Genomic DNA, 14,989 nt, shown 5'->3' with positions numbered 1-14,989 from the left:
GGAACCTCCATATTCAGAGACAGTATGCCACTGACTACTGGCTGCTGAGGAGTAACAATAGTAGTAGGCTATTGCCATTGTGCCCTAGGATCTAGTTGGCTACAACGGAAAGCAGGATAATGAACAAAATGGGCATTTCATCTGATAGAGCAAGGTTTTCCTTTATAGCTATATTTGCCACTGTCAATCAGAGTAGCCAAGACAGGGCTAGATCATTTGACTTAAATATATGTGAGTTGTAAGCTAGTCTGCCATTTTAGAATTTACTAGAAAGATAAAATCATATCTCCAAAAGATGAGCATTGTGAGCTTGAAATGCTTTGGAATAAATTATTTGACTTGCTACTTGTTTTTCTTTGAAAATGTTAATCTGCTCAATTCCAAAGAATATGATCAAATTCTAAAATAGGCTGTATTACACTTTCAAAATTCTAGTAAACTTCAGCTTGATGGTTTAATGTATAAGCTTTCCACAGAACATATTCATAGCATAAGCACCAATATATATGTAGAGAGAAAGAAATACTTGCAAGAAAGACTGGAATTAATAACACAAGCCTGATTCTAATGTTACATATTTATTATTTTTTCCCCAAATAAACATTTTTCATGCTGCAGCTTCCAGCAAAAAGACCGCACAGCATGAGAAGTCCGTGATTGGAGTTTGTTGTCAAACTCAAGATCTTATTTTTTCTCTCACACACAGTAAAAGAAGCAAAAAAGGAGATAAAAATGGAAAAGGTTTGAGGCATTTTTCAATGAAAGTATGTGAAAAGGTCCAGCGTAAAGGAACAACATCTTATAATGAAGTTGCAGATGAGCTGGTATTGGAGTTTACACATTGTAATAGCCATTTAGCTACACATTCAGTAAGTAGAAAGCAAAAAACGTTCTCGTATCTAATATTTTGCTGCTTCTGATTTGTTGCAATCAGTATGTTCCTCTATAAGCAAAACAAAACATTGTGAGTTATATCCAGTGGTGATTTTGTACTAGCAAAAAGCACTTTTCATGCAAGCTGAGCGTCTGCATATTCCCTATTTCCCCACTCCCTGCTGCCTAGGGCAGCTCTTCCCACCATACTTGTGTAGAGTGGGTCCCAGTTCTCAGGAACAGCTTTTTCCTCACGTGTGAGAGGCTGCAGTGGATATGGGGGATCAGCAGAAGTTGGGAACCTAATCTCCCATGAGTGGGACTCCCACTGTATGTACCAAACTGCTGAAAACCTTCTCCTAGAGTCAGGGTGACTCTCAGGAAAGGGCTTGCTGAAAATGGTAGCACAGGCAGCTTGTGTGAGCGAGCTCCCATTTATATAAGCTGCTTCTGCTTAACATTCAGCAATTCCTCCTCCCACTGTAGGTCCCCTTGCATCACAACTTGGACCTTTCGTGAGTGTTTTTTGACATCCCAGAGAGGCTTGTAGAGAAGAGGTGTTGGGAAAGACCCATTCTGTACTACTCTGCTTCTGCGCTGATCTCCCCTCCCCCCCTTGCTCTGCTCGCCAGCCATGGACCCCCAAACACACTCACACAGACTCTCAAATAAACACACACACACATACCAGGCACTCCCAAATACACATACCCCAGGGACTCGCAAACAGAGGGATCTCACCCCTGGTACTTGCCGACGCCACCACATTTAAGCAGTTTACTGGCCTTCCGTCTGCCCAGGCTGCTGCTGCCACGGCCCCACCTCAACCACTTACCTGCCTCCTACATAGTCCCTGCCACCCGCTTGCCCCCTGCCACCCGCTCATCCCTGCCACCCATTTGCTCGTCCCCCATTGCCTGCTCGCCCCTCCTTCATTGCCCTTCCGCCTGCCATCCTTGCTTCCCTCATTCCCTTACCTCGCTTGCCTGCCATGCTGCTGCCACACCACACCCCCATACGTGACAGCTTACAAAAATATTACATAGTTAGACAGTCCTCTAATGGGAATGGTTAAGCATCATCAGATCATACCCCAGTGGATGCAAGGCCATGCAGATTGGAAAGAGTGTGTGCTGTTGTAGGGAGCTGGAGTTAAATGGTAGAATTTAGTTGTTAGCAGAGGTCAAAAATTTAGGTTTACTTAGGGAAAACTGTACTTGCCAATGGTGGCAATTGCTGATACAGTAACACAAATATGTACTGCCTTCCCAGCATGATATTCCGATTTTTGCTGCTTTGCATACTGACTTTACCTGTTACTGGTTTTTTATATTAATTTTTTGTTGATTGCACCTGTTTCTATGTGTGTTAAAGACTACAAATCCTCTAATAAAACAAACAAATAAATCCTAGTTTTTTGTGTTGAGCCAACCATACAGATAGTGAGGGTATTAATTCTTGAATGCTTATTCAGGCAGGCAGTAGGACAAGTCTGTTAAATTCTATTTAGAATCTTTTCTGAGTACTGGGACCTGTAGTAAAATGTTAGTGTATTTCCAACTCCTAAAAAAGAAGCACTCCTGTTAGGGCTCCAGCCAGTCTGCAAAAGCACAGCCTTGAATGACTGAGTGGGATGTGCCTGCTTGTTAATATATATGTCTTTGGGCATTACCTATAACAAAGTAAAACTCCTGAGATTTTAATCTCTTAAATTTCAAAGAAACTAAATGAATATAGATTTTGTTTATATGAAAGATATTTATTCCTTTTGTAGACATAGATTAGAATGGGATACAGTAGGGCCCCGCTGATACAGCGGGTTAGGGACCCATTGACTATAATGGGTTGCGTCGCACGAAAATGCCGCAAAAGTGCAAAATCGGCTTTAAAATGGGGAATTTCCCCTAATTGAAAGCCGCCGCATCAGCGGAACGCCGTAAAGCGGGGCCCTACTGTATATGTATATGATTGGGAAGGACAGCCACCACTGTTTTGATATTGTATGTGCCTTGGTTTTCCACAAGCCTTGACATAAAAAATAGTTCTAGTGTTCATAGTAATGACCTGCATGAAGAAATCAAATCATATGTATTTTTTAAATAATTTAAGACTATTTTTTGCCTATGTCATGAGTTAATGATATTTAATAGTAGCACATTTTCAACAGGCTTATGATCAGAAGAATATTAGGCGGAGAGTTTATGATGCCCTCAATGTATTGATGGCCATGAACATTATTTCAAAGGAGAAAAAAGAAATCAAATGGATAGGTCTTCCTACAAACTCTGCTCAAGAATGTCAAAACCTAGAGGTGAGTGAGAGGTGGAACGTGTATATTGGTTAACATTATCACCACTTTGTATACAGAGACCGCAAATGAATTCTTGAACAGATATTTATAAATCAGGAGTACTATTGGTGTGACACACACACCCAAGCAAAAACTGTTGAAATGTATTAATGTTTCTGGTTGTATATTGACATTTTATTCTTAACAGATATACTATAAACTGCCCTGGAATCTTAATTGAAGAGCAGTACATACTTAAAAATGTAGTGCTATTTTTATTATTTAGTAACTTTGAAATATGAAATAATATATTGATTGAAGTTTGAACTAGGTCCCAATCAAAATTCCTATGTAGAGTGCCAGATGGCTAGCCATATTAAAATATTGTCACATTATAAAGCTATTTAACTTAGAATTTGCTGACACCCTCACTTCATTAATTCAGTAAAACAAAAGGCTCTGGTGGCATTTGAAATGTGTCTGAAGATTTTACAATATATGTCCTGTGTGCTGTAATTCGGGTTCTCTAAAAGCACGTTCAGCTTTGCCAAGAGGAAAATATACTTCAGTGCATATACCTTCTGTTTTGTACCATTAATTTCTTATGCTTTGAAGATAGAGAAGCAACGACGTATAGAACAAATAAAACAGAAGAGAGCTCAGCTGCAAGACCTTCTACTGCAGGTATATTTTTCAAAATTTAAGATATCACTTAAATTCATTATGTTTAATAATGTTAAATTGCTTAGGTTTTTTATATATACAAAGCATTCCTGAATTAGCAGAGTGTACACGTCAGTGTTTCCTTCAGGTGTAAACTAAAATAACTTTGTGTTTGGAACTGCAGTCTAGCTTCTAATAGAGCAAATAAGAATTTGTACTGTTTTGTCACAGCTGCTCCAAGAGCTAGAGGGAGCCCCCAGCTAACGAAGTGTCAAGACAAGTTAAGCAACACACTGAGTTTGGCAGCATGGCGAGGAAGCGAGGGCACACCACTCTGCCCATTTGTCCCTTGACCTGAACAAAACCTTAGCTTTCAATAAATTAACTCATTAAACTACAAAAATAGTTATGTAGGTAGGAAGCCAAAGGGGTTTCCAGTGTTTTGCGCTGTCTGTCATGTATGGCTATCTACCTGTTGGACAGAAGTCATGGGTGTGCCCTTGACACAATGAGCGCCTGGCTTTCTGAGAACAAGTTTGTTTCCTTGAGGCCAAGGTGGCTGACGTGGAGCAGCTGAGAGAAGCAGAGAGCTTTGTGGATAAGGCTTTCAGAAACGTTATACCTGCGTCCCACTCAAAGGATGATAGCTGTCTTGCTATCATAGAGAATGAGGGCCTCAGGGAAGGAGAGCATCTTTCCAAGGAATAGAGAAATCTCTTAGAAGGGATCCATTCCTTGAGGGGCAAACAGCTATCCTTTTGTGTTGAGGTTATCTCCCCAGGGGGGTGAAGGAATCCTAGTAGTGGGTGATTCAATCATTAAGAACATAGTGGCATGTGTGAAAGGCATTCAGACTACAGGGTGATTTGCCTGCTTGGCATGAAGGTTGAAGATGTTGACCATCATTTAGATGGCTTTGTAGATAGTGGTGGGGAGGAGTCAGTGGTCATGATGAACGTTGGCACCAATGACATGGGGAAATGCAGCCGTGAGGCCCTGGAAACAAAATGTAGGGTACTAGATAGGATGCTGAAAACCAGGACTTCCAAGGTGGCTTTCTCTGAAATGCTACCTGTTCCATGCGCAGGGCCAGACAAGACAAGCACAGCTTTGTAGTTTCAATGCATAGATGAGACACTGCTGGAAGTCTTGTTCAAATGAGGAGAATAAAAAGGAACACAAACTCTGGCAAAATAAATGCAAGAAGGCACTAAGGAATGTTAAAAAAGAATTTGAGGAGCAAATTGCTAAGAACATAAAAACCAACAACAAAAAAAACCCTTTAAATGCATTCAAAGTTGGAGACCGTCTAGGGAAGTGATTGGACTCTTGGATGACAAGGGAGTCAAAGGTGTGCTAAATGAAGTTTTTGCATCTGTCTTCACAGTAGAGAATATAAGGCAGATCTCTGAACCCGAACTAACATTTGCAGGAAGGGAATCTGAGGAACTGAGGCAAATAGTGGTGATGAGGGATGAAGTTCTAGGCTAAACAGACAAAGTAAAATTGACAAATTGCTTGGTCTGGATGGCATCCATCTGAGAGTTCTCAAAGAACTCAAATGTAAGATTGCTGATCTTCTAACAAAAATATGTAACTTGTGCCTCAGATCTACCTCCATACCCGAGGGCTGGAAAGTGGCCAATGTAATGCCAATTTTTAAAAAGGGATCCGGGGCGGCAGGGGATCCTGGAAATCAGGCTGGTTAGCTTAACATCTGTCTCAGAAAAACTGGTAGAAGGTGTTAATAAATATAAATTCACCAAGCATGTAAAACAAGTTCTGCTGAAGCAGAACCAGAATGGCATCTGCGTGGGAAAGTCCTATCTCACTAACCTGTTAGAATTCTTTGAGAGTGTCAATAAGCATATAGATAGAGGTGATCCAGCGGACATAGTGTACTTAGACTTCCAAAAAGCATTTTACAAGGTACCTCACCAAAGACTACTGAGTAAGCTTAGCAGTCGTGCAATAAGAGGAGAGGTCCTCTTGTCGATCAGGAATTGGTTAAGTAGCTGGAAGCAGAGAATAAGAATAAATGGACCATTCTCCGCATGGAGGGCTGAAGAAAGTGGAGTCCCCAAGGATCGGTAGTGGGACCTGTGCTTTTTATCTTGTTCATAAATGACCTAGATTTAGGGGTGAGCAGAGAGGTGGCCAAATTTGCTGATAGTACACAATTGTTCAGGGTTGTAAAAACAAAACAGGTATTGTGAAAAGCTCCGAAAGATCTCTCCAAACTCCATGAATGGCTGGTAAAATGGCAATGACATTCAGTGTAAATAAGTGTAAAGTTACGCATATTGGAGCAAAAAATATTAATTTCACATATACGTTCATGGGGTCTGGTGGTGACTGACCAGGAATGAGACCTTGCAGTTTTAGTGGATAGCTTCATTAAAATGTCAGCCAAGTGTGCAGCAGCTGTGAAAAAGGCAAATTCCATTAGGGATCATTAGAAAAGGTGTTGAAAATAAAACTGCTGATATCATAATACCGTTGTATAAATCTATGGTGCGGCCACATTTCAGATACTGTGTGCAGTTCTGGTCTCCACACCTCAAAAAGGATATTGTAGACTTGGAAAAGATTCAGAAAAAGGCAACGAGAATGATCAAGAGGATGAAGTGATTCCCCTATGAGGAAAGGTTGCAACATTTCGGGCTTTTTAGTTTAGAGAAAAGGCAAGTCAAAGGCGATATGATAGAAATATATAAAATTATGTATGGCATGGAAAAAGTGGATAGAGAGAAGTTATGCTCTTTCATAATACCAGAACTCATGGACATTCAATGAAGCTGAATGTTGGAAGATTCAGGACAGATAAAAGGAAGTACTTCTTCACACAGTGCATAAGTTAACTGTGGAATTCATTCTCACAAGAGGCAGTGATGGCCATTCACTTGGACGGCTTTAAAAGAACATTAGACAATTTCATGGAGGATAAGGCTATCAACAGCTACAGCCATAATGGCTGTGCTGTGTCACCATAGTCAGATGCAGTATGCTTCTGAAATCCAGTTGTTGGTAGCCACAGGAGGGGAGAGTGCTCCTGTACTGAGGTCCTGCCTTTGGGCTTCCCACCGGCATCTGGTTGGCCACGGTGAGAACAGGATGTTGGACTAGATGGGCCACTGGCCTGATCCAGCAGGCTCTTGTTATGTTACAGATTTCTTTGAACACAGAGGTGAGTTGCAGGTCCCATGTCATGTCCTGTCTACCATCACCTTGCCATGTGACACTTTCTAATTTAACTTTGTTTAGTTGAATATTCCATAGTTCAAAAACTGCCATGATGCTAAAACTTAAGCTTCTTGATGTTTCACCTAATGCTTGCACAATTATCAAACTTGGAGGTGACACCCAGGAAAGGTGTTTTATGTTTAATCTGCTCACTTTTCCTTCTACAGCAAATTGCTTTCAAAAACTTGGTACAAAGAAATCAACAAAAGGAACAACAGACTTGGGGTGCTCCAGCTTTGAATTCTATAATACAGCTGCCTTTTCTAGTAATAAACACAAGCAAAAGGACAGTTATAGATTGCAGCATCTCTCCTGACAAGTAAGTGTGTTATGGAATCACATGCTGGAATGTTGAAGTTTGTGTAGTAAGCCTGAGAAACATTTTTTCTTAATCGATATGCTACCAAATTAATTTAATTAGGATATGGGTAAACTGTGTTTTCACCCAAATAATGTGTATGCCAGTCTCTTTTTTCTTGCAGTGTAATATATAGAGGAAAGCAATGGTAAACCACCTCTGAATACCGCGTACCAGGAACACCCTATTCATAGGGTCGCCATAAGTCGGAATTGACTTGAAGGCAGTCCATTTCCATTTTTCAATATGTAGTTTTAGCTATAGCTGCAGTTTTTTCCTTTAAATTTGTTTTAGGTCATGATTGCCAGAGGTCAACACCACAACCACTCTAGTAAGCAGAATTGTTGAAGCCTGGCTTTATGTTTGGCTAACAACAAAATCTTGTTTAAAGGGCAGCTTTCTGAGGAACAATGATAAGCTGTCCTAGAAATAGTTGTTATCCATTTATAAGGTTAGAAGACTAAAGTAGGCATGAAATACACTTAAGATGAAGACAGAGCATTTGGTGGGCAGGACGGGGGCAGAATACTGAATTTTAGTGATGAGTCTGTAGATGACTTTTAGAATCTTTTTGGTTTAGTCCAGTAAAAGTTTTGCCTCAAGCAAGATTTTTCTTCAACATTGAATTTATTTAATAAGGGAGAAAAGGTTATGGACTCCTATTGCCTTGCATGGAAAAAGTGTTTTTAATTGGGGAAATAAAATAATAAGAACCCTGCTGAGATGGCAGTTGAACAAATGCAGTCAGAAGTTCTTGCTGTACCTAGTTATGTTTTAAATACATTTTGACTCATGAAGTAATCCTGCAAGTGTAATTGTGTTTGGACAGTTATTAACATATAATTTAGAAACTGCAGGTAAGCCTTGGTTGGAAATCTCACTCATTTTTTTTTCTCTTGCAGACTTGAATACCTTTTTAATTTTGATAGTACTTTTGAGATCCATGATGACACTGAAGTATTAAAGCAAATGGGAATGTCACTTGGCCTAGAGGCAGGCAAATGCTCATCAGCAGACCTAAGAGCTGCTAAATCATTAGTGCCTAAAGCTTTAGAAAACTATGTCACAGGTAAGGTAATTGTGGTTTTTGCATATTGCTGATTAAATGCAAAGCCTTGTCTTAATTGAAGTGTTTCTAATGATGTCAGTCTGCATGAGGATGGCAGCATTGAGAGAGTTATGAAAGCTGGCAAGATTGTACAACTAAACAGCAGCTTTAAAATTAATCTTCTGGAACTAGAGATTCCAGCACTTGTAAACAAACCAAAGTGCCTGAATGGACTATTCAAAGTAGTATCATTAATAATTCCTTTTGCCATCCTGCTATTTAAGACTAAGGGAGTGTCCGCCTATTTAAAAAATCCTAAGAAGAAGTATGGTACACAGGTTCAGTTAAGGTATCTAGCAAACATATTGACAGTCAAAACCACAGAAGGGACCAGCGGATTATTCTGGCTGTAGTAAGTCCTAGTAGAACTGTATTTCAACAAGCACAAATATGTTTCTCCTCTGCCTGCTCCATTGTAGTGGCTTGCTAGACACCAGGTCACAAAATTTATTTTATTTATTTATTTATTACATTTATATGCTGCCCCATAGCCAAAGCTCTCTGGGCAGTTCACAGCAATTAAAAAAAAACAGCTAAACTAAAGAACAACTCTAAACAAGTTGTGACATAAAGTAGATTCTCTCATACTTCAAACCAGCCTCCTCCAACCTGGTGCCCTCCAGATGTTGTTGGATTACAACTCTTACTGTACCTAACAATTTGGCATGCTATGGAGCAGCCAGTATAACAAATAGCCAGGGATAATTACTGTGGTCCAAAATGTCTGGAGGCCACAAAGTTGGACTAGTCTGCCTAAACATAAAATGGGCTGCTGCCAAATACACGATTGGTGCTAATCATTCTGGAAGTGACAGCTGGGCTTTACCTTCTTTCAAAATGTACTTGCACTTTCAAAAAGCTTTTGACAAGATACCTCACCAAATACTTCTGAGTAAGCTTAATAGTCATGGAATAAGAGCAGAGGTCCTGTTGTGCATTGGTAACTGGAAGAAACAGGAAGCAGAGAGTAAGAATAAGTTGACAGTTTTCCCAGTGGAAGAATGTAGAAAGTGGAATCCCCCAAAGATTGGTATTAGAACCTGTCCTTTTTAGCCTTTTCATCAATGGTTTAGAGGCGGGGGGAGCAGTGATACAATTTGCTGATACCAAATTGTTCAGTGCAGTTAAAACAAAAAGGGATTATGAAGAGCTCCAAAAGGATCTCTCCAAACTGAGTGAATGCATGATAAAATGGCAAATGCAATTCAGTGTAAACAAGTACAAAGTGATGCACAATAAGGCAAAAAGTTTTTTTTACTTATATGCTCATGGGGTCTGAACTGGCAGTGACTAACCAGGAATGAGACCTTGGGGTCATAGTGGATAGCTCAATAAAGATGCTAACCCAGAGTGTGGCAGATGTCAAAAAGGGATATTCCATGCTAGGGATCATTATGAAATGAACTGAAAATAGAACAGCCAATATCATAATGCCCTTATACAAATATATGGTGCAACCACATTTGGAATGCTGTGTACAGGTCACCTCACTTCAAAAAGGATATTGTAGTCTTTGAAAGGGTTCAGAAAAGGGTAACCAAAATGATCAAGGGAATGGAGCAACTCCACTATGAGGAGAGGTTGCAACATTTGGGGTGTTGTAGCTTAGAGAAGCGGTGAAAAGCAACATGATAGAAATGTACAACATTATGCATGGCATGGAGAAAGCAGACAGAGAAGTTTTTCTCATAACACTAGAACTCATGGGCACCCAGTTAAGCTGAGTGTTAGAAGATTCAGGGCTGACAAACAAAAGTACTTCTTCACGCAGCACATACTTAAACTATGGAATTCACTCCCACAGGAGGCAGTGATGGCCACCAACTTGAATGGCTTTACAAGAGAATTACAAAAATTCATGGAAAATAATGCTGTCAGTGGCTAGTAGCTGTGGTGGCTAAGGTCTACCTCCATGACTGGAGGCAGTATGCTTCTGAATATTAATTGTTGGAAACTGAAGGAGGGGAGAGTGCTCTTATGCTCAAGTCCTGCTTGCGAGCTTCTCATAGGCATCTGGTTGGCCACTGAGATCAGGATGCTGGACTGTTTGGGCCACCGTTCTGATCCAGCGAGAGCCAGTGTGGTGTAGTGGTTAAGGGGTTGGACTACGACCTGGGAGACCAGGGTTCGAATCCCCACATAGCCATGAAGCTCACTGAGTGACCTTGGGCCAGTCACTGCCTCTCAGCCTCAGAGGAAGGCAATGGTAAACCCCCTCTGAATACCATGCCATGAAAACTCCATTCATAGGGTCGCCGTAAGTCGGAATCAACTTGAAGGCAGTCCACTTCCATTTTTCTAATCCAGCAGGCTCTTCTTATGTTGTTAAAGGTGGACAGTAGAGCAGAGGGGAAAACATGATCATGGGTGAACCACTCACCCTTGCTTCGGGAGGTATTCTCCCTCCTAATTTCAGCAGACTGGATCCAGACTTCGCCTTTTGAGGACAGAAAATTTCCTTCTGTCCATGGAAGGCTTTTGATTCAGCAGACATATCCAGCTGGCAGAAGCAGGGGAGGAGACTTTGCGGATTTTCCACAGGTAGCCTGCCATCAGATTGGGTAGTACTGCCATCTAGCGTCCGAAGGCAAGAATGCACTAGAGTTAAAACCTGGGGCTCGAGCCCCTCCCACTCCAGTCTTCATTCTTGCCTTCGTCCGAGGCAGATCGGAATTTAGACAGAGCGTAGCTAAGTCTTTATTTTCAACTCTCCTCCTTATCGCTTTACCTCTTTATTTCTTCGGGGTTTCCCCTGAGGTTCCACCAGCAGCAGCTGCTGCTTTCCTGTTTAGCGGGGGCTCCGTGGCTGCGGTCCCCCCCTCCCTTTTTTCCGTTTGTTATTCAGCCTTCTGAGGCTCCACCAGCAGTGGCTGCTGCTTTCCCGTTTAGCGGGGGCTCCGCAGCTGCGGTCCCCCCCTCCCTTTTTTCCATTTGTTGTTCAACCTCCAACAGCAGCGGCTGCTGCTCTCTCGTTTTTGCGGGGGCTCCGCGGCTGCGGTCCCCTCCCTCATTTTTTCCGTTTGTAATTCAGTCTTCTGAGGTTCCAACAGCAGCGGTTGCTGTTTTATCGTCTAGCGGGGGCTCCGCGGCTGCGGTCTCCCCCCTCCTTATTTCCGTCTGTAATTCAGCCTCTACATAGGGAAGCTTGCGGTGGTAGCTCCCTCGTAGACACCCCACCCGTTTCCTCCCTCAGGGATTACTGAAGCCTCTTGTAGCGCTCCCGTTTTCCCGCCAACCCCGATATCGCGGCCGCCATTGTTACTTATTTATTCTATTCTTTTACAGAGGCCCCTCAGCCCAGCTGTTCATTCTGCCCGGCTTGGGCTTAATTAGGCTTACTGATATCGCCTCTCTCGCCTGTTTTTTGGCACCCTCCGGTGGCATATCCTTCCAGCTGGCTCCCGGCTGTTTTCAAACCCTTCTAGGGCCTTAGTGAGAGGCTCCGATATCGCGGCCGCCATTTTGTTTCGTTTTTTGCCGCTTTTTTCTTTTCTAATACTTTTCTCACTTGTGGGACTTGTGTAGTCTCCTGTTAACAAACATATACTCACCTAATATATTCACCTAATCAGTATTTCCCTCAGACACATCAAGTAGCCCTGTTGTGGGACTTGTGTAGTCTCCTGTTAACAAACTTATATTCACCTAATCAGTATTTCCTTCAGATACATCAAGTAGCCCTGTTATACCACACCTTCCCCATTGTGTGTGTGTATATTTGTAGGTGCACCTCCAGTAGCCCCGTTATACCACACCTTCCCCATTGTGTGTGTGTATATTTGTAGGTGCACATCCAATTGACTTTTGCTCCACCTTCGGCGGCGCATTATTAGTCTGTGCACCTTGGCGGTATCGCACCTTCCCCATTGAGTGCGTGTATCTAGCCCTAGCCGCACTGCGATTGTTAAATAAGGCTTATCTTTTCTGGCAGTGTAACTAGCGGTCTCGCACCTTCCCCATTGTGTGTGTGGACTTTGCTCGTGGCCAAAGTGGCAGCATAACTAGCGGTCTCGCACCTTCCCCATTGTGTGTGTGTACTTAGCTTGGCGCCAACCTTACCCGAGTCGTTATTTTCCTCGTGCTGGGCGTACTTACTCCTGTCATACTGTCTCTAGTCTGTCCTATACTATTTCTACCTTAGCTCTGTTACCGCTCCTTCCCCATTGTGGGCGTTCATTCAGAGATTGACATGGCGGATTTGAACCCTGAGGTGACAATATCCCCTGAAGCAGGCCGTCCATCACCACGCCAGCCAGCTAAACATAAACACGCCAAGGCAAAAGCAAAGACTAAACACCTGTCTGGTCACCGGGCGCCCAAGAAGGCACGCTACGTATCACCGTCACTTCCGGAGAAACCTCGCCATGCAGCCGTTCCTGCACTTTTCCAGTCTCCTTCTGAGTCATCAGAGGAAGAGTTTGAAGGATTCCCCAGTCAAGCTCCTCAAACTCCGCCTGGGCAGCCTCAAATTCCTCTTCAGGAACAGGCGCTACCGTCTTCCACTCTCCCAGGGATACAGTTGACCCTTGTCTTCCTGCAACAACTACGAGAGCTGCTGGGGTGCCTATCCCAACCCCAGCCTTCTCTACATTTGTCTTCTCAGCCCGGAACCTCGCGACAGCCCAGCTCTGCGAGACACCCTGGTGACAATACTGATGCTCCGCTACCCTCTCCTAACCCATATGAGGTGGTCAGGGGTAGACTGGACATAGAGCAATCTCAGACTGATGACTACATGAACGTTTTTCAGACTGACCTGGATGAATGGAGTGGGGAATCTGACCAGGAGGAGGAGATCTCCTATCGCCTATTTGACCCGGCGGATTTCTCTCATCTGTCACGTAGAGTCATGGACACTCTTGGCATTCAACCAGAACTTGTACAACCGGATGTCCCTCCTGTCAAGGGTGCCAGAGTTCTCAAGTCCCCCAGATCAGTGCAGCACTTCATTCCCGTACCAGACCCCATTAAAAAACTGACCAGAGAAGAATGGGCCCGTCCCCTTCGTCCACGTCGTTCCTCATCCTTAGCCAACAAGCTCTATACCCTTGATCCGGAATTCATGTCCTTTCTGAACGTCCCGGGGGTGGACCAACCTATTTCCAATCTTGTATCCCGGTCTCTCCTCCCAAAGGAAGGCGAATCACTGTTCAAGGACCCCTATGAGAAGAGGCTTGACTTTGTCTTCCGTAAGATCCATGAGGCTTCCGCTCACTCCATCCGGGCCTCTTCTACTGCCTCTATCTTCTCACGGGCTTCCATGATGTGGTTAGAGGATCTCCTTGACGACCCCAACCCGGATCCCGCCAAACTAAGGAAATGTATCCTCAAGATACACAAGGCTGCTGCCTTTGTGGCCGACGCCACGTTAGACGCTTCCCATCACGGTGCCTTGCGGCCGAAATTGTAGCTCGTCGTACCCTATGGCTCCAACATTGGGATGCCGATTTGACTGCCAGAACCAACTTATCCTTAGCTCCATACTCGGGATCTATGCTCTTCGGCAAGGACGCACTCAAAGCAGTCCTTGTCGACGCCAAGGACAATCGTAAACCTGCACTAGCTACAGCCAAAAGAGACGACCGCAGACCCGTTCGACGGTTTACCCCTTACCGTTCCTTCCAACCCTTTCGGAGAGGACGACCTGGTGGACGAGGACGGGATACCAGGCCTACAAATTTCCGTCCCTCCAAGACACCCTGGTCCAGACAACGCTCACAATACAGGGGCCAATACCAGAGCAGGCAGGCATATGGCAGAGGAACCCGTCAGCACAGGCAGTTCTGACTCCATCCCCATTGGAGGCAGACTCTCCTTCTTCTCCAGCATCTGGCTAAACTTGACAAACATCTCCTGGGTCAGACTTCTCTTCACCCAGGGCTACAATATAGAATTTTGGCGGACACCACTGGACAAAGTTTGCATTTCCCCCATCTCCAGGGCACGCAAAAAGGTCATGCAGGACGACCTACGACATCTACTAGAGATAGCCGCTATAGAGCCTGTTCCTCCATCCGAACGGCTACAAGGCGTGTACTCCATCCTCTTTACGGTTCCCAAGCGAGACTCCTTATGGAGGGCGGTCTTAGACCTCAAGGGCCTCAACCGCTTCGTCAAGTACCGCCACTTCAAGATGGAATCTCTGGCGTCTATTGTAGAGGCTGTACAACAAGGGGACTTTATCGCATCCATCGACCTGAAGGACGCTTACTTACACATCCCAATTTGCCCGGGTCACAGACGGTTCCTGAGATTTGCACTAGGCCACCTCCATTTTCAATACCGGGCCCTTCCATTCGGCCTCTCCTCGGCCCCCCGAGTCTTCACCAAAGTGATGGCCACCATGCTGGCGTATCTCCGCCTCCAGGGGGTCCATATTTATGCTTATCTCGACGACCTCCTCCTCCGAGCAGGCTCCCGGGACTTGGCCAACAGGCAGATCCAGTTCACCCTA

The 14,989-nt window shown here is 43.8% G+C and overlaps 1 protein-coding gene across 18 annotated transcripts in view; it reads left to right on the top strand.

Moving 5' to 3' along the window:
* TFDP2 (transcription factor Dp-2) overlaps positions 1 to 14,989 on the top strand; it is a 152,638-nt gene that overhangs the window by 51,648 nt on the left and 86,001 nt on the right. For all 18 annotated transcript variants that reach the window (XR_009764081.1, XR_009764079.1, XR_009764080.1 and 15 more), the window contains 5 exons: positions 707 to 869; positions 3,041 to 3,184; positions 3,779 to 3,847; positions 7,237 to 7,388; positions 8,330 to 8,496. Coding sequence is in view for 14 of the 18 variants with exons in the window: in XM_061636907.1 (XP_061492891.1) it covers positions 707 to 869; positions 3,041 to 3,184; positions 3,779 to 3,847; positions 7,237 to 7,388; positions 8,330 to 8,496 (695 nt within the window). In the remaining 4 variants the exon portion in view is untranslated. The remainder of the gene's footprint in view (positions 1 to 706; positions 870 to 3,040; positions 3,185 to 3,778; positions 3,848 to 7,236; positions 7,389 to 8,329; positions 8,497 to 14,989) is intronic.

The sequence above is a fragment of the Rhineura floridana genome, chromosome 7 (assembly GCF_030035675.1).
Source record: "Rhineura floridana isolate rRhiFlo1 chromosome 7, rRhiFlo1.hap2, whole genome shotgun sequence".
NCBI lineage: Eukaryota > Metazoa > Chordata > Lepidosauria > Squamata > Rhineuridae > Rhineura > Rhineura floridana.
The sequence above is the reverse complement of the archived record's forward strand: the minus strand, read 5'-3'. Positions and strand labels throughout refer to the sequence as shown.